The sequence below is a fragment of the Jaculus jaculus genome, chromosome 15 (genome assembly GCF_020740685.1).
Source record: "Jaculus jaculus isolate mJacJac1 chromosome 15, mJacJac1.mat.Y.cur, whole genome shotgun sequence".
Classification (NCBI taxonomy): Eukaryota; Metazoa; Chordata; class Mammalia; order Rodentia; family Dipodidae; genus Jaculus; species Jaculus jaculus.
Window position 1 is genome coordinate 34,425,086 of NC_059116.1, and position 24,585 is coordinate 34,449,670.

At 51.1% G+C, this 24,585-nt stretch overlaps 1 protein-coding gene across 1 annotated transcript; it reads right to left on the reverse strand.

The window, feature by feature from the left end:
- Positions 1-1,544: 1,544 nt before the first annotated feature.
- On the reverse strand, positions 1,545-21,578 carry Btbd2 (BTB domain containing 2). The gene is made up of 9 exons (XM_004654905.2): positions 21,199-21,578; positions 12,318-12,437; positions 10,175-10,331; positions 5,851-5,956; positions 4,877-5,074; positions 3,480-3,672; positions 3,118-3,205; positions 2,786-2,932; positions 1,545-2,669 (listed from the first exon to the last, which is right to left on the reverse strand). The coding sequence occupies exons 1-9, from the start codon at positions 21,576-21,578 to the stop codon at positions 2,508-2,510; spliced, it is 1,551 nt and encodes a 516-aa protein (XP_004654962.2). The 3' UTR covers positions 1,545-2,507.
- Between the last annotated feature and the right edge of the window lie 3,007 nt (positions 21,579-24,585).

Genomic DNA, 24,585 nt, shown 5'->3' on the forward strand with positions numbered 1-24,585 from the left:
TGCATGTGTGACATTGCATGCTTGCATCACTTTTGCTTCTGGCTACTTAGGACCTGGAGATTTGAACAAGCATTCTCAGGCTTTGCAGGCAAGCACCTTAACTGCGCAGCCATCTCTCCAGCCTTTTATTTCTTTCTTTTTTTTGTTCTGTTTGTTTTTGCAAGCTAAGGTCTCTCTCTAGCCCAGACCGACCTGGAATTCACTATGTATTCTTTGGCCTTGAATTTAGTGATCCTCCTACCTCAGCCTACCAAGTGCTAGGATTAAAGATGTGTGTAGTCACACCAGCTGAGTTGAGCCATTATTATTTGGAGTTACACTGGCTGTGTTACTGTTAGAGTGACTGCTTTCTGCACAGAAAGTTGTTTCCGGGGAAGGAAACTACTCTGCATCATCACACCCAACTGCCCTTGCTGACTTTCTTTTGTTCACTTTTTAATTTTGAGAAAGAGGCAGAGAGAGAGAATGAGTGTGCCTGGACCTTCAACCTGGTGTGAACTTAACAGATGTGCTCTCTTGTGGGCGTGTGTGACATTGCATGCTTGCGCCATTGTGCATCTGGCTGTGTGGGACCTGGAGATTTGAACATGAGTTCTTAGACCTTGCAGGCAAACACCTTAACTACTAAGCCATCTCACCAGCCCTCTTTTGTTCTTTTTTTACTTTTTTCTTTTTTCCGAGGCAGAGTCTCACTCTAAATCAGGCTAACCTGGAATTAATTCACTATGTAGTCTCAGGGTGGCCTTGAACTCTTGGTGATCTTCCTACCTCTGCCTCCTGAGTGCTGGAATTAAAGGCATGTGGCCACCATGCCTGGCTCTTTTTTTCTTTTCAAGGTAGGGTCTCACTCTAGCCCAGGCTGACCTGAAATTCACTCTGTAGTCTCAGGGTGGCCTTGAACTCACAACCTACCTCTGCCTCCCAAATCCTGGGATTAAAGGCATGTACCACCACGCCCAACTTTTGTTCTTTTTTAGACATGGTGTCTCCCTATGTTTCTGAGGCTTGTCTCAAACTCTTGAGCTGAAGCAGTGCTCCTGCTGCAGCCTTCTGAGTTGCTGGGACCAGAGTCATGTACTACTGCACCTAGCACTTAATATAACTTTTGGTTTGTTTTTGAGACAGGGTCTCCCTCTAGCTCAGGCTAATCTGGAACTAACTCTGTAGTCCAAGCTGGCCTCAAACTCACTGTGATCCTCCTATGTCATTTGAGTGCTAGGATTAAAGGCAGCCAACCACTTACATCTTTCTTACATCTTTCTTTTCACTCTGTCCCAGGCTGACCTGGAATTCACTATGTAGTTCAGGGTGGCCTTGAATTCATAGTGATCCTACCTCTGCATGCACAGTGATGGGATTAAAGGCATGCACCACTTCTCACATCTTTTTCTAAGGCACATTCTCTATACCCCCAGGTGCAAGCAATACTGGCCCTGGGTGCTCTGCTGGTTTAGTGCTGGAGAAGAAAGCCTGCAGGCAGCAGGACACAGGGTGTTCCTGGGCCACATGACTGGGAGGGAAGTGGCAGCCCACAGGCACAACACTAACGTGTTTCTTTGCTTTATTTTAAAAAAATCATCTGGGGATACACTGTGGAGGGCACACCTCCATGGCTTTGGGAAGAAGTTTCCAGGAGGGGTCACTGGGGCACAAAGGGGTGTGGCGGTCTAGGGCAGCCGACTGGGCCTTCCTTCTTGCACATGGCTCTTCAGGACAGGATGCTTGGTAGCCAAGGGCCAGGGTTGCAGTATGTACAGGGGGCAGTGGGTGGCACCCCTAGGCCATGTCAGGTTTGTTGGGGTTTGCTGCATCTCTGTGGGGTCCAACTGACAGCATGGCCACCCAGGCCCAGGGCTGAGGCCTGCTCCCACATTCTGGCCTCAAAGTGAGGCAGGAAGGCAAAGCCCCTCACTGGCCCACTGTTAGACCCAGGCTGTGCATTGGCACAGCATAGACTGCCAGTCCCCCAACTGAGACCTGCTCCCCAGGACTTGGACAGTGTCCTAGAGATGGGAATGCCCAGCAGGTCAGGGGTCAAGATGGAGTCAGGTGCATGGCAGGCCAGACTCCCAGGGAGTAGACAAGAACAAAAGGACACAAGACCCAGAGCAGCAGCTTGAGGAGCTGCTGAGATCAGGACTCGAATGCATTGCGGTGTGCAGTTGAACAGACATAACTTCCCTGGCCCCAGGATGGCCAGGCACCCTGAGCTGCAGGGACCCCGGTGGGATGCCTGCACCCACACACAGCACTCCACCCTGGGCCAGGGTCAGGCACAGTCCTGTGCCCACCCAAGGCCAGGAATTGTCTCAACAGGGTGCCAGCCTATGACCCATCACCTCTCAGTGCCACTGGACAGGTGGTTGACTTGTCACTGTGAACACGGAAGCCCCTTCCGTGAAGCTCAGAGAAGTGGCAGGGAGTGGGCATGGGTTGAGGGAGGCTGGCCAGAACGCATCATGGGGTGAACTAGGTGCAGACCTTGGGGCCTGGCTGGGCCGCGGGCGCTAGGTGTAGAAGATGACCTCTGGGATCTGGCCGTCCTCCACCGATGTGCCGTTGTTGTTCCCGGCAGCATAGCAGAAGGTGAAGCACGTCTTAGCCCCTGTCGTGGGCGACTCATGGGTCACCTTGCGCAGGCCTTTGGTGCCATAGTGGGAGTCAGGGCCCTGTGTGGGTGGGGACCAATGAAGCGGGGAACACTGGGGTGAGAGGAAGACACCCAGAGGAGATATCAAGCCTGGACATGCAGTGTGCAAGACCCATATGGACAGGGCAGACACACCTTGAGCGTGGCGCAGGCTGTGTAGTTGACATTGGGCAGCACCTCCACCGGCTCCTTGAACATGACGCGGAAGGTGCTGGCTGAGCCGTCACAGCTGAATCCTGTGTCGTTCTGGCCCAGGACTGTGTTGCTGTCAGTGTGGATGATCTGAGGGAGGGAAAGCATCAGCACAGGGGTGGAGACACAAGGATGAGCAGGCTGGGGAGGCCATGGCCTGTGTGGGCAGGACAGGGTGTGGATAGGGCCTGGGACAGAGGTGTGCCTCAGTGTGGACTGGGCATGGGCATGGCCCAAGGGTGGGAGGCAGCACGTGAGGAGGGCTAGCCACACACCTGGATGTTCACTTGGTAGTCCGTGGGCCCGTGGATGGATCCGTAGAGCCCAAAGCCCACCACAAAGATGCGTTTGTTGACTGAGAACCTGTGTGTGGGGGGGGTCATTGACAGTGGGCATGGGGTCAACGTCTAGTGACCATGAGGGCAAGCAGGTGGATATGTGCTAAACAGAAGAGACAAGGAAGGAAACCAGGCAGCCTGGAGCACTACCTCCCAGCACCCCTTCCCAGTCTCTGCCACCCACTGTCTGCCTCTGAGACCCTAATGTCTACACTGGCAGCAGCAATGACCCCCCACCTGCTGAGGACAGGCCCTCCTCCCCATCCTCCTCGGCCAATGCCACGACCTCCCCAGCATACCTGATACGGTCACTGGTCCCACTATAGCCCCAGCGACTCTCCACCTGCTGGAAGCGGTTGATACTGCACTCCTTGCCCCGCAGGCAGCAGCGAGGTCGGTCGATGAATTCCACGCGTGGCTTGGGGTTCACAGTGAAGTGCAGGAAGAGACTGACCACCTCACGGTCTACTAGGATGCCAGACTGCGCCGGGCCTGTTGGCAGAATGCAGGCTGATGGCAGGGAGGAAAGGGAAGACTGAGCCGGCCAAGTACCTAAGGCCTCTTGGACAGGCTTCTGCCCACAGTGGCCATGTCTAGCTGTCCTTGGGAACAGGCACACTTCCCACTGTACCCTTTTGCCCTGATGTTCCCCTGTTCCGTCATGCTGGTCTCACAGCCCCCTTGAGGACCCTCACTTTACGGTGAACCAAGGCCATGCCTGCCTGCCCATGCACACCACTTCATTGCCTATGGCCCCTGAGGCTCCTGTAGCTCCAGGGTTCCTGACTCCAGGGTGGACCCTGCATAGTTCACTCCCCAAGAGCTTGCACCACAGGGACAATGGCCAGCTGGCCTGGACAAACCCACAGATGGAAGAGTCCAGAAGGCTGGAACCCATATGGAAAGATGTGAGGACAGGAACAGGAAACACACAGGGCTTGAACAAGCAGGAGCCTCCCCATACTCGCCAGCAGAGCCCACACCTACATGAGCATGGATAGGGCTGTTAACAGGAAGCCAGGGCTGGGCTAGGCTCCATCCCCAGCACATCAGCACTGTACATACACCGGGCATGATGGTGCAGACCTGCCATCCCAGCACTCAGAAAGGAGGTAGAAGCAGGAGGGTCAGAAGTTCAAAATCAATCTTGACTACATAAGGGTTGGAGGCCAGCCGGGGCTATGAGAAACCCCACCTCAAAACAAAATGAAGTAAAAGCAAACAAACTCTGGTGACCCTGTCAGGCATGAACTGAGAAGCCACATGGACCTGTAAAAGGAGACTGTGGTCTGCACCAGCCTCAGGGCTGAGTCACAGAGCCCTAATCTAGAACCTTCCAGGACCAGCTCAGCAACACAGGTCTTGGAACATGTCCACACAAGGGTAGAAGGCAAGGTCACCTACTATGTGAAGGGCCCCAAGTCACCTCATACCCCTTCCTGAGGACTTTTCACAAGGCTGGGTCCTCAGCAGTAGAAAAGACAAGAACCCAAGATGTCCCTCGAGTCCCAGCCAGTGTCCACTTCACAGATATGTTTCTCTCATGTCCTGGCCTAGTATCCCCCATGAGAATGGGCACGAAGTCAGGTTTCTACAACCCTAGCACCTTAAGTACTTCTGCTTCGGCACCACACACCCAGGGCTGTTAAAACTCACAGGGGGAATCACATGGTAGGGGCTGCCATCAGAGTATTACCTGCGGCAAACTCCTCTATGGTCATCAGAGGGAAGCGGATGAGGCCCAGGGCCTTGCCCAGAACCTTCCGCTTGTTTTCTGGCGTCACCTGCATCTGCTGCCGCTGACACTCGGCCTCAGACCAGCGGACAACAGCATTGAACAGCCGCACCTCCCGGATGCCCAGGGTGTCACGCTCCAACACTGCTACCAGCGTGTCTGCAGGGCAGAGGGGCTTCATGTGAGCTGTGTGTGCACAAGCCCCACAGGGGGCCAACTACCTCACAGCAACCACAGCCTATGTCCATATTTGTCACTAAAGGTTTTTTGTTGTTGTTTTTGTTTTATGAGGTAGGGTCTGGCTCTAACCCAGGCTGACTTGGAATTCACTATATAGTTCCAGGGTGGTCTCGAACTCATGGTGATCCTTCTACCTCTGTCTCCCAAGAGCTGGGATTAAAGGTGTGCAATCACCATGACCAGCAATAAAGTTTTATTAACACATGACTCTCCCTGATCATTGTCTTACTCTCTTTTCTTTTCTTTTCTTTCCTTTTTTTTTTTTTTCTTGTTTTTTGAGGTAGGGTCTCACTGTAGCTCAGGCTGATCGGGAATTCACTATGTAGTCTCAGAGTGGCCTCGAACTCATGGTGATCCTCCTACCTCTGCCTCCCAAGTGCTGGGATTAAAGGCGTGCACCACCACGCCCGGCTTCCTTCTTTCTCTTTCTTTCTGAGATAAGGTCTCAATGTAGCCTGGGATGGTCTGGAAGTCACTATACATGGACTGCCCTTGAAGGGTGGCTGCTACCTACTTCGGCTGGCTGAATACTTAGACTATTCTCAGCAGCAGCCTGTCCCTACAAGGCAGAGGCAGGTGATTTGACAGAACTTATTTTTCAGAGTCCTGCCATCACAGCCCACCAACACCAGGAGGTAGATTTCCCCTCATCTTTCCCACAGCCAAGCAGCCCACACTCAGCCCTCTGTACTTACCCAGGTCAATGTCTGTGAAGCCCTCGGCAGTGATAGCATCTGATGTGTTCTTGTCGATGTTCTCCAGGCACAAGCTGGCCAGCTGTGGCTCATCAAAGAGCCGTGCCTGTAGACAGGGAGATGTTAGTAGCTGGGCCAGCCAAACTGCAACTGACCTGCAGCTCTGCAACTGGCTCAGAGCCCATTGTAGTCAGGCCTGTGGCTGCACCAGTTACCCAGCACTTTGGAGGCTGAAGCAGGAAGGCTGTCAGTTTGAGTCCAGCCTGGGTTGCAGAGTGAGACCCTGTCGCAAAACAACCTGCAGGGCTGGAAGGTGGTTCAGCAGTTGAAGCGTTTGCTTGTCCAGATGCTAGAGAACCTTGTGCACCCCATTCTCTCTCTCTCTCAAATATATATGTGTATGTATGTATGTATATATATATATATATATATATATTTTTTTTTTTTTTTTATTTCAAAGTAGAGTCTCACTCTAGCTCAGGCTGATCTGGAATTCACTGTGTAGTCTCAGGGTGGCCTTGAACTCATGTTGATCCTCCTATCTCTGCCTCCCGAGTGCTGGGATTAAAGGTGTGCACCACCACATCTGGTTCTCAAATATATATACACACATACACACACACACATACATATAGTTATATATACACACACACACACATATGTAGTTTTATATTATATATGTGTATACACATACACACACACATATATATATAGTTTGTTCGTTTACTTTTTCTCTTTTTTTTAAATATTTTATTTATTTATTTATTTGACAGAGAAAGAGGGAGAGAGAGAGAGAGAGAGAATGGGCGCGCCAGGGCCTCCAGCCACTGCAAACGAACTCCAGATGCATGCGCCCCCATGTGCATCTGGCTAATGTGGGTCCTGGGGAATCGAACCTGGGTTCTTTGGCTTTGCAGGCAAGCTCCTTAACTGCTAAGCCATCCCTCCAGCCCTATTTTTTATTTATTTGAGAGAGAGAGACAGACAGAGGAAGAAGGAGAGAGAGAGAGAGAGAGAGAGAGGGAGGGAGGGAGGGAGGGAGGGAGAGAGAATGAGCACGCCAGGGCTTCCAGCCACTGCAAACGAACTCCAGACATGTGCGCCCCCTTGTGCATCTGGCTAACGTGGACCCTGAGGAATTGAGCCTTGAACCTGGTCCTTAGGCTTCACAGACAAATGCTTAACCACTAAGCCATCTCTCCAGCCCCATCAAATATATATTTTTTAATATTTATTTTTATTTATTTATCAGAGACAGAGAGAGGGAAAGAAAGTTACAGAGTGAGTGAGAATGGGCATGCCAGGGCCTCTAGCCACTGCAAACGAACTCCAGATGCATGCACCACCATATGCATCTGGCTTACATGGGACCTGGAGCATCTAACCTGGGTCCTCAGACTTTGTAGTCATGTGCCTTAACCGCTAAGCCATCTCCCCAGCCCCTCAAGTATGTATATACTTAAAAAAATAAAGTGCTTACTTGTAAAGCCTGATAGCCTGGGTTTGTACCCACATAAAGCCAGATGTACAAAGTGGCATGCTTCTAAGTTTGTTTGCAGTGGCAAGAGGCCCTGGTGTACCCATTCTCTCTCTTTCTCTCTGTTCTCAAATCAATATAAGCTTAAAAAGAAAAAAAATAATAATAATAACCTGCTATGATTTCAAATCTGAGTCACAGCTTTCACCCAGGGCCTGCTGAGCAGGGGCACTGGGAGTCAGCCAGTCCCCACACCCCTCTGCCAGTCCTAAGGATCAACTTAAAGCAACCACTACAGAACAGGCCCAAGGCCCCAGCCCTGGTCACATGACCATCCCCCGTTAGAAGGGGCTCAGTGAGTGGCAGGTCTGTGACCAAGACTGGTTTTAGCAAGGACACCGGACCTCATAGGCAGTGCCACCAAAGAAGAACCTTGCCCTGTTTCCAATCAGGGTGCTACCTGTCCCTTCTGGCGTCAGAGTGCTCTGGAGCACAGCCGTCTAGACACCCTTCAACTGCTGACCAACCTCTGTAGGGGCTACTAGGTCTCACAGTGCTACCCACCTATTGTGCCATGTCCCTCATTAGCATGGCCACACCAGCCCCAAGCCCTTCAGACCAAAAGGACAGATCTGGGTCACCTGTGGCCCCTGGCATCTCCCTGCCACAACCCCACACACAGACATGACCCACTGAGCAGCAGGAACCTGCATGGTGGACACTTATGTTGCAGTACCCCAGGAGGTAAGATGGTGGAAAAGTTTCTTCCTCCACCTGACCCACTGGGCTGCAGGAAGGAAGTGGATGGTAGACACTTGTGTTGTACTTCCCCAGGAGGTAAGAAGGTAGGAAAGTCTTGTCTTCCACCTGTCAAGCCTTCCAACAGCAGCTAGGGAGAAGAGCAAACCTCTGTGCCAAGATCCTGGCCTCCTCAACTCCAGCTCCCCATGCAACTTCCTCCCTAGCACACTGAGTCTCAGCTCTAGCACCCCATGCAACGCTCCCCATGCACCTCTCCCCAGCACAATGACCCTCAGCTCCAGCTCCCCATGCATCTCTCCTCAGCACACTGACTCTCAACTCCAGCTCCCCATGCAACTTCCTCTCCAGCACACTGACCCTCAGCTCCAGCTCCCCATGCATCTCCTTCCCCAGAACACTGATCTTCAACTCCAAGTCCCCATGCATCTCTCCCTCCCTGCCCACCCAAAGGCAAGTCACACCCTGAGCCATAGGCTAGGGAAAATGACTTAAGAGGCATGGAAAAACTCAGAAATAAAGATCAATACATGGGGCTCAGGGCCATAGCTGGGTGTGATGGCACATGTCTGTCAACTCAGTACTTGAAAGGCTGAAACAGGAGGATGACCTCAAATTAGAGGCCAGCCTGGACCACAAAATGTGACCTTGAGAAAAAACAAAACAAAACAAAGGTTGGGGGAAGGAGAGATGGCTTAGCGGTTATGGTGTTTGCCAGCAAAGCCAAAGGACCTAGGTTCAATTCCCCAGTACTCATGACAAGCCATATACACAAGGTGGCACATGCACCTGGAGTTCCCTTACAGTGGCTGGAGGCCCTGGCATGCCCATTCTCTCTCTCAAATAAATACAAAATTTTTAAATTTTTCAAGTGCTAGAAAATGGTTTAGTAGTTAAGATGCTTGCCTGTGAAGCCTAAGGATCCGGGTTCCATTTCCCAGTACCTAAGTAAGCCAGATGCACAAGGTGGCACGTGCATCTGGAGTTCATTTACAGGGCTAGAGGCCCTGGTGTGCCCATTGTCTATCTGCTTCTCTCAAATAAATAAATTTATTTTTAATTTTGAAAAAAAATGGGCTGGAGAAATGGCTTAGTGGCTGAGGCACTTGCCTGCAAAGCCTAAGGACCCAGGTGCAACTCCCCAGAACCCACGTAAGTCAGTGCACATGGTGGTACATGTATCTGGAGCTTGTCTGCCATGGCTAGAGGCCCTGGTGTGCCCATTCTCATTCTCTCTTTCTCTCTCTCTGATAATAAATAAATAAATAATTTTTGTGGCCAGGTGTGGTGGCACATGCCTTTAATCACTTGGGAAACAGAAGTAGGAGGATCATCATGAGACTACATAGTGAATTCCAGGTCAGCCTGGGCTAGAGTGAAACCCTACCTCACAAAAAAAAAAAAAAATCTTTTTGGGAAAAAAAGGGGGGCCTGGAGAAATGGCTTAGTGGTTAAGGCACTTACCTGCCAAGCCTAAGGACTTGTAATTGACTCTCCAGGTCCAATGTAAGCCAGACACACAAGGTTGATGCAAGAGCATAAGGTCACTCATGTGTACAGGGTGTTTCACGTGTCTGGAGTTCGACTGCAGTGTCTGGAGGCCCTGGCATGCCAATTCTCTCTCACTCATTAAAAAAATTACAAAAAAAAATAATATATTTTTTTTAAAAGGTTGGGCATGGTGACACTTGTCTTCACACAGGACTTGGGAGGTAGAGGTAGGAGGATCAGGAATTCAGGGTCATCTTTGGCTATATAGTGAGTTCAAGGCCAGTCTGAGTTATGTGAGACCCTTTCTCAAAAAAAAAAAAAAAAAAAAAAAAGCCAGGCATGGTGGCATACGCCTTTAATCCCAGTACTCAGGAGGCAGAGGTAGGAAGATTGCAGTGAGTTTGAGGCCACTCTGAGACTACAGAGTGAATTCCAGGTCAGCAAGACCCTACCTCAGAAAATGAAAAACAAACAACAACAAAATTCCACAGGGAATGACATATCCAATGTGATGTCAGGGGAGGACACACTATCTTCTGCTCACCCTGGTCTCAGCTGTGTTCTCACCCCATACCGTCCCTGTCCCATACCCCCCACCTGGGTGAGAAGCATGAAGGCATTGTCCGCCCTGAGGTTCTTCTTAAGGAACTCCACACAGTGAGCCTCGAGCGCTGGCACTGCATACTTCTTGGCTGTGTACAACGTGGTCATGACCGTCTCAGGCCCAATCTGCACCTCATCCGAATACAGGAACCTGAGCAGGAACAGGAGCTATGAGGGGACCATGCGAAATGACTGCCCACTGTCAGACCTGCCACCCATTCCAGGGGGCAGAATGAGTAACCACGTAACCATCCAGAATCAAATCTGTGGTGCCTTGTGAACCGAGGACACAAGTAGGAAAGTGATGCTGTTCTCATGAGGAGCCCATGCCTAGATGGCCTGGAATGCTGCACACCTGCGAAGCATCTACACAGCGGGCTCTGTGAACCTGAAGTCTCAGACCCAGACTCCAGGGTGTTGTGATGAATCCAAAGGGTGTTATTACAACTCCCAAGGGTGCTGTGATATCCACATTCTCATCACATGGGTCATAGTCAGGGATTAAGAAATAAAAATTGGACTGGAAGGTGGCTTAGAGGTTAAGGTGTTTTCCTGCAAAGCCAAAGGACCCAGGTTCGATTCCCCAGGACCCACATAAGCCAGCTGCAAGGTGATGCATACTTTTGGAGTTCATTTGCAGCAGCTGAAGGCCCTGGCATGTCCATTCTCTCACTCTCTACCTACCTCTTTCTCTGTGTCGCAAATAAAAATAAAAAATTTTAAAAAGAGAGAGAAGGTCTGGGAAGATGGCTTAATGGTTAAACTGCTTGCCTGCGAAGACAAAGGACCCAGGTTCAATTCCCAGTACCCACGTAAGCCAGATGCACTAGGGGCACAAGCATCTGGAGTTCGTTTACAATGGCTAGAGGCACTGGTGCGCCCATTCTCTCTCTCTCTCAAACTATCTCTCTGCTTGTAAATAAAATATATGTTGGCTGGGTGTGGTGGCGCACACCTTTAATCCTAACACTTGGGAGGCAGGTAGAAAAATCAATGTGAGTTTACCACCCTGAGACTACATGGTGAATTCCAGGTCAGCCTGAGACCCTACTTCAAAACAAAAAATGTGTGTGTGTAAGCTGGGCGTGGTGGCACATGCCTTTAATCCTAGCATTTGGGAGGCAGAGGTAGAAGGATCACCTTGAGTTTTAGGCCACCCTGAGACTACATAGTGAATTCCAGGTCAGCCTGAGCTACCTCGAAAATCCAAAATTTAAAAAAAAATTTTAAGTGTGTGTGTGTGTGTGTGTGTGTGTGCGTGTGTGTATATTTCCCCCCCACACACCAGGTAAGGTTTTGCTCTAGCCCTGGCTGACCTGAATTCACTATGTAGTCTCAGGGTGGCCTTGAATTTATGGCAATCGTCCTACCTTTGCCTCCCAAGTACTAGGATTAGAGCATGCACTATCATGTTCAGCCAAATAAAATATTTAATAAAAAGAAAAATTGTTGGGCTGAAGACATGGCTTAGTGGTTAAGGGTTTGCCTGCAAAGCCAAAAGACCTCAGTTCAGTTCCCCTGGACTCAGATAAGCCAGATGCACAAGGTGGTGCATGCCTCTGGAGTTCATTTGCAGTGGCTGGAGACTCTGGCATGCCCATTCTCTCCCCCCAACAGCCCCTCCACTGTGTGTGTGTGTGTGTATGTGTGTGTGTGTGTGTCTGCCTCTTTCTCTCTCATGCTCTCTCAAATAAATAAATAAATAAAAATTTTAAAAAATGAAGAAAAATTGTCAGGCATGGGAGTGTACACCTATAATCCCAGCACTTGAGAGGGTGAGGCAAAAGGATTGCTGTGAATTTGAGGCCAGGCCAGAGTGAGTTTCAAGTCAGCCTGGGCTAGAATGAAACCCTACTTTGAATAGCAAAAAAAAAGATGTCTTGCCGGGCGTGGTGGCGCACACCTTTAATCCCAGCACTCAGGAGGCAGAGGTAGGAGGATTACCTTGAGTTCGAGGCCACCCTGAGAATGCAGAGTGAATTCCAGGTCAGCCTGAGCTAGAGTGAGACCCTACCTCAAAAAAAAAAAAAAAAAAAAAAAGATGTCTTTCAGAACTCTCCATCAAGCTATGGACTTCCCAGCCCCTATCACCAGTGGTCTACCCACCCAGCCAAACAGCAAGGACCCCAGAGCTTACTTGAGCAGCGCGAGGAAGGCAGCCGGCTCGACATCAGGCAGCTCAATCTCAGTGGATGTGGTGGCCATTCCACCATTGAACATGGCATCGAAGACGGCACTGCCCACAGCCAGCACAAACCTGGACCAGGAGAGAGGACGCTGCCCATTACCCTGGCTGATAGCACATGCCTGTCGCAGGCATGCCAGTGTCCTGTCATGGCCTCTGCACAGGGATCCATGCCAAGCCCAGGAGATGTCTATCTAGGGCATCAGATCCTTCTACAAGGAGGGTACAGGGAAGTAGGAGGCATCACAGAAGCCAAGCGCTATACTGCAGAGCGGCCACGGTGCTATCACTGCCAACTGCCATCCCTCCATCATTCACTCCTCCATTTACTTGCTTTCTCACTTCCCTCCTTCATCCCTCACATTCATGCCTCAAGTCAATCCTTCACTCCTTGATTCCCTCCCATACCATTCATTCATTTAGTGTTCACTCTTCACACATTCATCTGTTCATTCACTCACAGTTCATCCCTCACACTCACTGTTCACCTCTCATATACCATTCACACTCACACACCATTCACACTCACCGTTCACCCTTTACACTCACCATCTACCCCTCACCCCTTACACTCATCCTTCACCCCTCACATAGTGACTATTCATCCCTCACACACCATTCATACTCACCATTCACCCCTCACACACTCACTGGTTCACCCCTCACACTCACCATTTACCCCTCACACACTCCTATTCACCCTTCAGTCACCATTCACCCCCTCACACACCATTCACACTCACTGTTCACCTCTCATATGCTCACCATGCACTTCTCACATTTTCACCTGTTCACCCCTCACATTCACCCATTAACCTGACACATTCACCCCTCACATAAACTCCTTTCCTTTACATTCACTGTTCTCACACACTCACTATTCATCCCTCACACACTCACTGTTCATCCCTCACACACTCACCCTTCACTGTACACATTCACTCCTTCATCTCTCCCTCTGTCACAGACACCATCACCCATTCTGGCACACTTCTCCAATCTGTGGCAATAAGCATGTGGACCTGGCCCTCATACATGGCAGCAGACAGGACCCAGGCTGGACTAGATGGTCTTGGTAAAAGGACACAGCCTTTAGCAACCACAAGCCCAAAAAAGGTATTTGGATCCAGAGACTACATGAACACAGGAAAGTTTTGGGGGCCACCAGGAGGCAGAAGGTAACAGGCCAGGTGCCAAGCTGTCATCTGTGAAAGAGGCTGTCTGAACAGCTGAGTCCTACATCTCAGACAGTCTGCAGGGATGGGGCAGGAAGCAGTGTGACCTAGGTTAGGACTCAGCTTCCATTCTGTGCAGGGCACAGTCCCAAGGTCAGAGGATATAGCCTGCCATCTATCCTTGGGACCCTGAAGCCCTGTATCATCACCTCCTGCCCCTAGTGTCCCTATGAAGAAATGACTCTGAGTAGTCACCTGGACAGCTGTAGAGGTGACAGACATCCACAAAGCCTCAGGCAGGACAGGGCTAAATCACCATGTTCTCACTGCTGGGGCTCAGCTGGATGCCAGTACCCTCCCCACCATTCCTGAGACTGTCAGCCCACCTCTATTGCATTGCACTTGGAGGCCTGCCCTCCTTTGAATAGATCTTCCCTCCATCCCTGCCTCATTCTCCTATCTCTCTGGGTCCTGCTTGCCTGCCTCCTATCCCAGCACTCTACCAGAGCCTGGCCACACCCTGTGGCCAGGCACAGCCAAACACAGAGACCTCCCAAACAGTGACTATTCTACCCAGAATCTCCCATCAGCTTCTGCAGATGAAGTCAGTAGAGACAAACCACATGGGAGTTCAGGGGGTCTTTATAAGAGGGAATGTGAAAGTTTAAACACACAGGGTTAGAGGAGATAGCAGGGTGTGGTGCTGCAGGCCTGTAACACCCTGCTATACAAGAAGCTGAGGCAGGATTAACAGTTCAAGTCTAGAACTAAAAAGATGGCTCATCAATGGGTGCAATAGTGGCACATCTGCTATGGGGGAAAACAACTGTCTTCTAATTTGACTGGAGGCCCACTCCATGGGCCTGATACTGAAAACCTGTAACATGGGTTGTCATGAGCCCTAGGGGTATAACATCTGCTACTGTCTGGCTAAATGTATGTACTCTGCTCATAAAATGCCCAGTAAACACTTCTCTTAATGTTCATACCCATATATTAATGTTACTCTCAGTTTTGGCTACAGAAGCTCTTCTTTGCAGATGGCAGTGACCTTGGGATGACTCAAAAGGCACCCTGGTGTTGAGAAGTGACAGAGGAGTACTCAGCACAGCAATATCTCTATCACACCTTCCAAGGCTCAGGGTCAGTTGTGAAAGAGGTGGTGGAAAGAATGTAAGAGCCAAAGGAAAGTTAGGACTCCTTACAACGTACTCCTCCAGACACTAAATGGTCTGGATATCCATGACCTCATAGTGTCTGACACTGCCTACACAAGACCATCATAACAGGAGGAAAAGATGATGACATCAAAATAAAAGAGAGACTGATTGAGAGGGGAAGACATGATGGAGAGTGGGAAAAAGGGGAAAGTGTGGGGAGGGAGGGAATTACCATGGGATATTGTTTACAATCATGGAAGTTGTCAATAAAAATAAAATTTAAAAGATGGCTGCCAGGCATGGTGGCACACACCTTTAATCCCAGCACTTGGGAGGCAGAGGTAGGAGGATTGCCGTGAGTTCAAGGCCACCCTGAGACTACATAGTGAATTCTAGGTCAGCCTGGGCCAGAGTGAGACCCTACCTCGAAGGGAAAAAAAAAAAGATCTCTAATTAAAAATGCTTTGCTTGCAAAGCCTGATGACCTAGGTTTGATTCTGCAACACTCGTGTAAAACCAAATGCACAAGGACTTCAGATCATAGCACCCTGTGACCTGCATTCAGCAAACAGATGAGGGAGGGTTGGGCCACTCACTTTCAAGCCAATACAGAGGGTGCTGGACTCAGGTGCCCAGCTGGTGGGGATGAACTATACAGCTGCTTAGGTAAACTGCTGACAGTTTCTTTGAAACCATGTAATGGGCCAGGTGTAGTGGTCTGTAATCACAGCACTCAGGAGGTTGAAAGACTGCTTCAAACTCCAGGCCACCCTTTCTCAAAAAAACATCAAACATCGTTATAGAAGTCAGCAAACTAGCTCTGGTATCAAATCTAGCCCACCACTTGTTTTTCTTAATAAAGTTTTGTTGTTTGGTTTTTTGAGGTAGAGTTTCACTCTAGCCTAAGCTGACCTGGAATTAACTCTGTAGTTCCAAACTGGCCTCAAACTCATGTTGATCCTACCTCTACCTCCTGAGAGCTGGGATTAACGGTGTGTACCAACAAATCCAGCTTCAATAATTTTGGGGGGAGGTGCGGAAGAGGCAGTTCCAGGGTTATAAAGATGTAGGTAGGGTCTCATTCTATCTAGCCCAGGCTGACCTGGAATTCACTATGTAATCTCAAGATGACCTAAAACTCAGTGATTCTCCTACCTCTGCCTCCCAAGTGCTGGGATTAAAGGCCTGCCCTGCCACCAGGCCTGGTCAATAGGTTATTGAACACAATTGTGCTCATTTATTTATCTCTTTTGTTGGGGGAGAACTCAAGGTAGGGTCTCACTCTAGCTCAAGCTGAAATTTATCTCAGGATGGCCTGGAACTCACAATGATCCTCCTACCTTTGCCTCCCAAGTGCTGGGATTACAGACATGAGCCACCTTGCCTCCTGGCTCATTCATCTTTTTTTTTTTTTTTTTTTTTTTCCGAGGTAGGATCTCACTCTAGCCCAGGCTGACCTGGAATTCACTATGGAGTCTCAGGGTGGCCTCGAACTCACAGCAATCCCCCGACCTCTACCTCCTGAGTGCTGGGATTAAAGGCCTAAGGCTATAGTAAGTTAGTTTTTTTGTTTGTTTTCTTTTTGGTACTAAGTAGTTTACATGCAGATTGTGTGGCAGGCCAAAAATAATGTGTTTGGGGGCTGAAGAGATGACTTAGTACTTGCCTGCAAAGCCAAAGGACCCAGTTTGATTCCCCAGGACCCACATAAGCCAAATACACAAAGTAGCCATGTGTCTGGAGCTCATTTGCAGCAGCAAATAAATTAAAAAAAAAAAAAGATGGGCTGGAGAGATGGTTTAGCGGTTAAGAGCTGTGAAGCCTAAGGACCCCGGTTCGAGGCTCAGTTCCCCAGGTCCCACGTTAGCCAGATGCACAAGGGGGCGCACGCGTCTGGAGTTCATTTGCAGAGGCTGGAAGCCCTGGCGCGCCCATTCTCTCTCTCTCCCTCTATATGTCTTTCTCTCTGTGTCTGTCGCTCTCAAATAAAAAAAAAAAAAAAAAAAAAAAGATGTGGTGGTGCACACCTTTAATCCAGCACTTGGGAGGTACAGGTGGGAGGAGCTAAGAGTTGTGAGTTCAATGCCACCTTGAGATTACATAGTGAACTCTAGGTCAGCCTGGGCTACAGTGAGACCCTACTTCAAAAGAACAAAGAAAAAAAAAATTTTTTTTGCGTGACTGGGACAGAATCAAAATCAAGGACCCTACAAATTCTAGACAAGCAGCCTATCACTGAGGTAGTCCCCAATACTGACCGAAAATATTTACTATCGGGCTGGAGAAATGGTTTAGCAGTTAAGACGCTTGCCTGTGATGCCTAAAAACTCCTGTTTGAATCTCCAGATTTCACCTAAGCCAGACTCACAAAAAGGGAGGCAAGCACAAACCTCATGTGTCCACTAGGTGGCACAAGCGTCTGGAGTTCTATTGCAGTGGCTGAGGCCCTGGCATGCCAATTCTTTCTCTTTAAAATAATTTTGTTTTTTGATTTTGTTTTTCGTGGTAGGGTCTCACTCTGGCCCAGACTGACCTGGAATTCACTATGTAGTCTCAGGGTGGCCTCGAACTCACGGCGATCCTCCTACCTCTGCCTGCTGAATGCTGGGATTAAAGGTGTGCGTCACCATGCCCAGCTTTTTAAAATAAAAATTTTTAAGTATATTTACTCTGTGGCCCTTTACATGGACTTTCTGGTACTTGTTCAACTCTACTCATGCCCAAAGCCAATCCCCAGAAGGCAGCAGATATCTGTAGGCTGAGGGGTGACAAGTTATCCCACAAAGATAAATGCTAACAAAGTCCTGACAATGAATAAAATTGGGACAAAGCCATGCAAAGTGCAGTGGCACTCACCTAGACTCCCAGGCTCATGGAAAGGCCAACCCTCATTCAAATGTTCCAGGTCCTACTTCTGATGCTTTTTCAGGCCTCATGTGGCATTCAGGGGTCACACACTCCTTGGGCTACTGGGGCATTCCATGTCTACAATGACCGCTACAGTTAAGAGACCAGGCAAGGTGTCTGCAGAGCAGTCAGATTTGCTGTTTTCTCCTGGCTAAGATGGGTGAGAGTGTGATTGAGTGGAGACCCTTCTAACATGGAGCAAGGCACAAAAACAAACACATAAAAACCAGAGAAATTTATTATACAGTTCTCATGGCCATTTTTGCTTCAAGAGTGGGTTGAGGCAGAGGGCTCCAGGAATCCCTTCACTCCAGGCCAGGACTGAATTAAGATAGGCCAGTGTTATACCACTGACCATGACCCCAGCCCTCACTGTGGGTTGTAGGCTCTCACTACTGCTGACCAACCCTCACTGGATTCTAGGTTGTGTCACTCTACCACAGTGGATTCTAAGTAGTTACTCTACTGCCCTAGCCACTTGCACTTCCAGCCTTCTTTTTCTTTCTTTTTTGGTTTTTCAAGGAAGGGTCTCATTCTAGCCCAGGCTGACCTGGAACATACTCTGTAACTGTAACCTGAGTTTGAATTCAGAGTGACCCTCCTACCTCAGCCTCCTGAGTTACTGGGATTAAAGGTGTGAGACCAAGACTTTTTGTTTTGTTTTTGTTTTTCAAGGTAGGGTCTCACTCTAGCCCAGGCTGACCTGGAATTCACTATGTACTCTTAGGAAGGCCTTGAACTCATGGCAATCCTCCTATCGCTGCCTCCCAGTGCTGGGATTAGAGGCATGAGCTACCATGCTGGGCCTTTTGTTTGTTTGTTTTTCAGGGTAGAGTTTCACTCTGGTCCAGGATGACCTGGAATTAACTATGTAGTCTCAGGGTAGCCCTGAACTCACAGCGATACTCCTACCGCTGCCTCCTGGGTGCTGGTATTTTTTTTTGCTTTTTAATACAAGGTCTGGCTAAATTGCCCATGCTAGTCTGGAATTTGCAATCCTCCTGCCTCAGCCTTTTCAGTAGCTGAGAAGACAGCAGACCCACTATTCCGTTCTATCTTGACAGCAGACCCTAAGCAGTGCTGGTGGTGGGTGCAAATCAGTTCTAGTGACAATACCATAGCAGGAGGCCACACATACCTCTACAGAATGGCCCATGTTCTCTGGCCTTAGATCTGTTCCTTGTTTATGGCTGCCGAGATGAGCCCTGGGCCACCTCGTTGTGGCAAGTACTCTGTGGGAGTAATGCTTTCTAGCAGCCCCAGATGGACATGCCTAAGCGACACCCCATTTTCCAGGTATGGAAACTGAGGCCCAAAAAACTCAGGATGCATCACCATGCTGCTATCATGAAACAAGTAATGTCACAATGACCATGTGTTCCCTCAAAGCCTGTCCTCACTTGTGACACTCAAGCCACCTGCCACAGTCCTACCAACCCACTTGTTAACCTTGTCTCAAAAATAGGAGCCAGGCATGGTGGCACACGCCTTTAATCCCAGCACTCGGGAAGCAGAGGTAGGAGGATCACCATGAGTTCAAGGCCACCCTGAGACTACATAGTGAATTTCAGATCAGCCTGGGCTAGAGGGAGACCCTACCTCGAGAAAAAAAAAAAAAAAAAAAAAAAGGAAGCCGGGCGGGGTGGCGCATGCCTTTAAATCCCAGCACTCAGGAAGCAGAGGTAGGAGGATCACTGTGAGTTCGAGGCCATCCTGAGACTCCATAGTGAATTCCAGGTCAGTCTGGGCTGGAGTGAGACCCTACCTCGATAAAAACCAAAAAAATTTTTTTAAAAAATGGTATTCCTAGGCCGGGCGTGGTGGCGCACGCCTTTAATCCCAGCACTTGGGAGGCAGAGGTAGGAGGATTGCTGTGTGTTCGAGGCCACCCTGAGACTACAGAGTGAATTCCAGGTCAGCCTGGGATACAGTGAGACCCTACCTCGGAACCCCCCCCCCCAAAAAAATGGTATTCCTTAGCCAGGCATGGTGGCGCATGCCTTTAATCCCAGCGCTCCCAGCACTTGGGAGGCAGAGGTAGGAGAATTGCTGGCTGAGAGTTCGAGGCCACCCTGAGACTACACAGTGAATTCCAGGTCAGCCTGAGCTAGAGTGAGACCCTACCACGGAAAACTAAAAAAAAAAAAAAAAAAAAAAAAAAAGGTATTCCTAGGCTCAGAGGTGTAGTCTTCCATCCACCAAGCCCCTATGGTCCTTGCAAGGCCCCAGAGGCACATTCCATACTTCAAAGCCACACTCTGGACATGTTGCTCTAGCCTTGCTTCTTCCACCTACCCAGGTCACCCCTCTGCTGCCTGCCAATCCCACTTTCTCAGCACTCCCACAGTACAGATCACTGCCCTGCTTCTCTCTAGGGGTCTCCACACCCACCTTTATAGTTCCCATTATGAAACCAAAACGTGACCCCTCAAAACGCAATCAGGTAAATACAACTATGCAAGAATCCTGCCCACCCTCCCAAATAGCTCAACGTGGGCAGGGGCACATCAAGACAAAAACTTGGAATCCACTGAACAGGTGGACTGGACGGAGGACGACAGACCACAAATCAACCATCCTCTTGCTGCAAGTTTGGGGAGAAGGGACAGAGGCCAGTCTACAGATAGAGCCAAGGGCACCCAGGAAGAAGCTAGAAGCTAATAGGAGCCCTGGGTGCAGAGGTCAAATAAAACCCAAAGGTATAGAGCAAGATAGGGACATGGCAAGCAGGGGACACCAGGCCAATCAGCAAGAACTCCTGAGCTCTGCACAATGGGAGGTGGGACCATTAAGTGGGTAAGGAAACTGCAACCTGGAACAACCATGCCCATTCTCAAAAAAGGCGGCCTAGGGTGTGGAGGAGCAAGGGAATCCTAGAGCTAGAAAGGTGGCAGGGACCCAAGGCTAGGATGAGGACACCATAAAAAGCAAGGTGTCTGATGGGGACAGCAGGGTCAGGAGAGAAGAAAGATAGGAGGGGTCTAGGTGGGAAGGGCAGAGGCAAGGCAACAGAGTCTGGGGAAGAATGGGGTCTGGGGGTTCAATCATGGGAACAGAGGTAAAAGGGTGCAGGCCCAAGTGGTCCTAAGATGGTGTGGAGATGAGTAGTGAGAGTCACCATGAATCCAGGAGGAGGGTCTGCAGGGCGGGGTGTCAGAATCAGGACGTGGGGACTCAGACCTGGAGGTATAGGAGTCTAGGAGTCTAGACTTGGACTCCCTGGTATGTGGTCCCATGTAGGAGGGCCTTGGTTGCAAGGGTCCCAGAACTTCGCATGCCAGGTTTGGACTGGGGTGTATGGGGGTTCCCAAGGCAAGACACAGGTAAGGGGGTCCTATGCGCAAGACTCCTGGGTGCAGGGCCCCAGGGGTCAGGAATGGGGCAGGGGGCAAGGTCCAAGTGTGCAGGAATGAAGCAGGGTGCCAGGGTGCAGGGATGGAGCAGAGTGCAGGGTCTTGGGTGTAGGGACAGAGAAGGGTGCAGGGTCCCTGGACGTAGGATTGGGGTATAGGGATGGAGCAAGATGCAGGGTCCGGGGTGTAGGGATGGAGCGGGGTGCAGGGTTCCGGAGGCGCGGCCGCGGCGGCCCACCTGTGCGCGGGGACGCGCTGCGAGCCGAGCCCCTTGCCCACCAGGAAGTGCACGTCGCAGAGCACCTCGTTGTTGAAGAGGAAGGCGAAGCGCTCCTGTACCGTGGGCTTGGTGGCCTGCCAGTTGTACACCGGCTCGCGCAGCAGCGCCGCCCCCGCGCCCGGACCCGCCGCCTCGTCGCGCTCGGCGCCCGCGGCCTGCGCGTCCGCCCCGGGGCCTGGCGGTGTCGGCGGGGATGGCGGTCCGGGAGATGCGGCGGCGGCGGCGGCAGCGTTGCCGGGGGCCGGGGCCGCCGCGTTAGCGCTGGGCCCAAGGCCGCCCGCGCCCGGAACGACCCCCGGCGGGCACGACGCGCGGCCGCCGCTGCCGCCCGCCGCCATCTTGTCGCTGCGGCGCGGGGGCGGGACCTGATGGAATTGGGCGGGACAAGCAGAACAGGGCGGGGCCTAAGGGAACATAGCGGTGCCTGAGGGAGTGTGAGCGGAACAGGGCCCGGGAGAGGGGCGGGGCCTGAGAAGACGTAAGAGGGCCAAAGGGAGGTGGACAGAGCCCAGAGGGGAGAGCAAAAGGGGGGGATGGGGGCGGAGCCTGAGGAAAGAGCAATCCTGAGGGGCTGAAGAGGTGATGGAGAAGGGGGCGGGGCTAGGTGGACGGGGCGGGGCCTGAGAAAACGTAACGGGGTCTAACGGAACAGGACGCCTCCTGGAAACTGGTCAAAAGGAATAAGATAGGATGGGGTGGGGCGGGGTGGGGCGGCGCCTGAGGGAACAGCTAACGTGAGGGGGTGTGGCTGGACGAGGGGGCGGGGCTAGGAAGGCGGAGAGTGAGGGATAGAGGCCGAGATGGGGCGGGGCCCAGGGAAGAGCCAACCTGAGGGAGTGGTGCGATGCATGGGGGTCGGGAGCGCGGCCCTAGTGGCGGACCTGGGAGAGAGAGACGGGGCCTAAGGGGTGGGGCGGGGCCAGCGGGCAGGTCCGGGCTGGTAGAGTGAGACAGCCTGAGGGGGTGGAGCGGGCCGAGAGCAAGGCTGGGAGAGAGGGGGCCTGAGGGGCGGGGCGGGGCCTGGGAAAGTGAGGCGGGGCCTGAGGGGCGGGGCGGGGCCTGGGAGAGAAATGGGGCCTGAGGGGCGGGGCGGGGCCTGGGTGAGTGAGACACGGCCTGGGGGGCGGGGCGGGGCCTGGAGGGAGAGAGAGGCAGACGGCCTGGGGGTGGGGCGGGGCCTGGGAGAGAGAGAGAGAGAGAGAGAGAGAGAGAGAGACAGAGACAGAGACAGAGACAGAGACAGAGACAGAGACAGACACGGCCTGGGGGCGGGGCGGGGCCTGGGGGAGAGAGACACGGCCTGAGGGGCGGGGGCTGAGGGGCGGGGGCTGAGGGGCGGGGCTGAAGGGCGGGGCTGGGAGAGTGAGAGGTCTTTGGGCCCCGGGCGCGTCAGGGCAGGCCTGAGAATGAATGTGCCTCTTGCGGGGAGGAAGGTACTGGGACTGAGACGCGTGGAGTGCGCCTTGAAGGAGCGGTTCAGGGCCTGAGGGAGTAGGGCCGGTCTTGGGAGTCCAAAGAAGAATGTGGGAGACCAGGGAGGGTGGAGCAAGGAGAAGGACGGGAGGAGGCATCAATGAGGAAGGGGAGAGGGAGGGCCGAGAGGAAGGGAGGGGTCGGGTGGTGTGGCAGGAGGGGCGGGGCCAGAGACATGAGAGGAGCGGGACGTAGGCAGAGGGGCGCCCTGAAAGGGGCGGTGGGTCCGCGCGGCTGGGGGGTTGTTGCCAGAGGGTGGGGAAAAGAAGGTAAGGGATTGGAGGACTGAGATCAATGGGGAGAGAGGAAGGAGGAGGGAGGAACATGCAGTAGGAACAGAAGGAAAGGGGGCTGGCCTTTAATTCCAGACCTGGGGAGGCAGAAGTAGGAGGATCACTGTGAGTTCGAGGCCACTCTAAGACTCGTGAATTCAGGGAATACAGGGTTTTTGTTGTTGTTTTGGTTTTTTCAGGTAAGGTTACACTATAGAACAGGCTGACCTGGAATTCACTCTGTAGTCTCAGAGTGGCCTCGAACTCACAGTGAACTCTTGGCGATCCTCCTACCTCTGCCTCCTGAGGTGTGGTATTAAAGGCGTGCACCACCACACCCAGCTTTTATTATTATTATTATTTTTTTTTATTAAGAGCTGGAAAGATTGATTAGCAGTTAAAACACTTGTGTGCAAAGCCTAAGGACCCAGATTTGATTCTCCAGTTCCCACATAAGCCAGATGCACATAGTGGTGCATGCGTCGGGAGTTCGTTTGCAGTGGCTAGAGGCCCTAGACTACTCATTTTCTCTTTTTCTCTCTCTCTCCCTCTCTCTCTCAAAGTAAATAAAAAGGGGGTTGGAGGAATGGCTTAGCAGTTAAGGCATTTGGCTGCCAAGCCAAAGGACCCAGGTTCTATTCTCCAGGACCCACATTAGCCAGATGCACAAGGTGGCACATGCATCTGGAGTTCTTTTGCAGTGGTTGGAGGCCCTGGAGTGCCCATTGTGTCCTTCCCCACCCCCCCCCTCTCTCTCTCTATCAAATAAATAAATAAAAATTAAAAAATAAGGGCTGGAAAGTTGGCTTAGCGGTTAAAGCACTTGTCTGTAAAGCCTAATGACCCAGGCTTAAGGCCACAGTACCCTCATAAACCAGCTGCATAAGGTGGCACATGCATCTGAAGCTCATTTGCAGAGGCTGGAGGCTCTGGTGCACCCATTCTCCCTCTCTCTGCCTCTTTCTCTCTTAAATAAATAAAATATTTAAAAATAATAAATAAAGATTTCCTCTTTCCTCCACAGTCCTACCGACTCACTTTGTCACCTTGTCTCAAAAATGGTACTCCTTAGCCAGGCATGCCTTTAATCCCAGCACTCAGGAGGCAGAAGTAGGAGGATCAATGAGACTTCGAGGCCACCCTGAGACTACATAGTGAATTCCAGGTCAGCCTGTGTTACAGTGACACCCTACATTGAACCCTCCTCCCCAAAATAAGAAGAGTAGAAGAAGAAGAAATACGGATGGCATATAAGCATCTGAAAAAATGTTCTACCTCCCTAGTCATCAGGGAAATGCAGATTAAAACTACACTGAGATTCCATCTCACTCCTGTCAGATTGGCTACCATCATGAAAACAATCAACCATAAATGCTGGCGAGGATATGGAAAAAGAGGAACCCTTCTACACTGTTGGTAGGAATGCAATCTGGTCCAGCCATTGTGGAAATCTGTGTGGAGGTTCCTAAGACAGCTAAAAATAGATCTACCATATGACCCAGCTATAGCACTCCTAGGCATATAGCCTAAGGACTTATCTCATTACCTTAGAAATACTTGCTCAGCCATGTTTACTGCCACTTAATTCACAATAGCTGGG

What these genes read in the sequence shown, in the direction of transcription:
- Btbd2 (XM_004654905.2), bottom strand. Translation starts at nt 21,578, where the DNA reads ATGGCGGCGGGCGGCAGCGGCGGCCGCGCGTCGTGCCCGCCGGGGGTC. An exon ending in GCCTTCCTCGCGCTGCTCAA is followed by an intron (nt 10,332 to 12,317) that starts GTAAGCTCTGGG and finishes GTTCCTGCTCAG; the next exon opens with GTTCCTGTATTCGGATGAGG. An exon ending in CAGCCTGCGCCACGCTCAAG is followed by an intron (nt 2,670 to 2,785) that starts GTGTGTCTGCCC and finishes CCACCCACACAG; the next exon opens with GGCCCTGACTCCCACTATGG.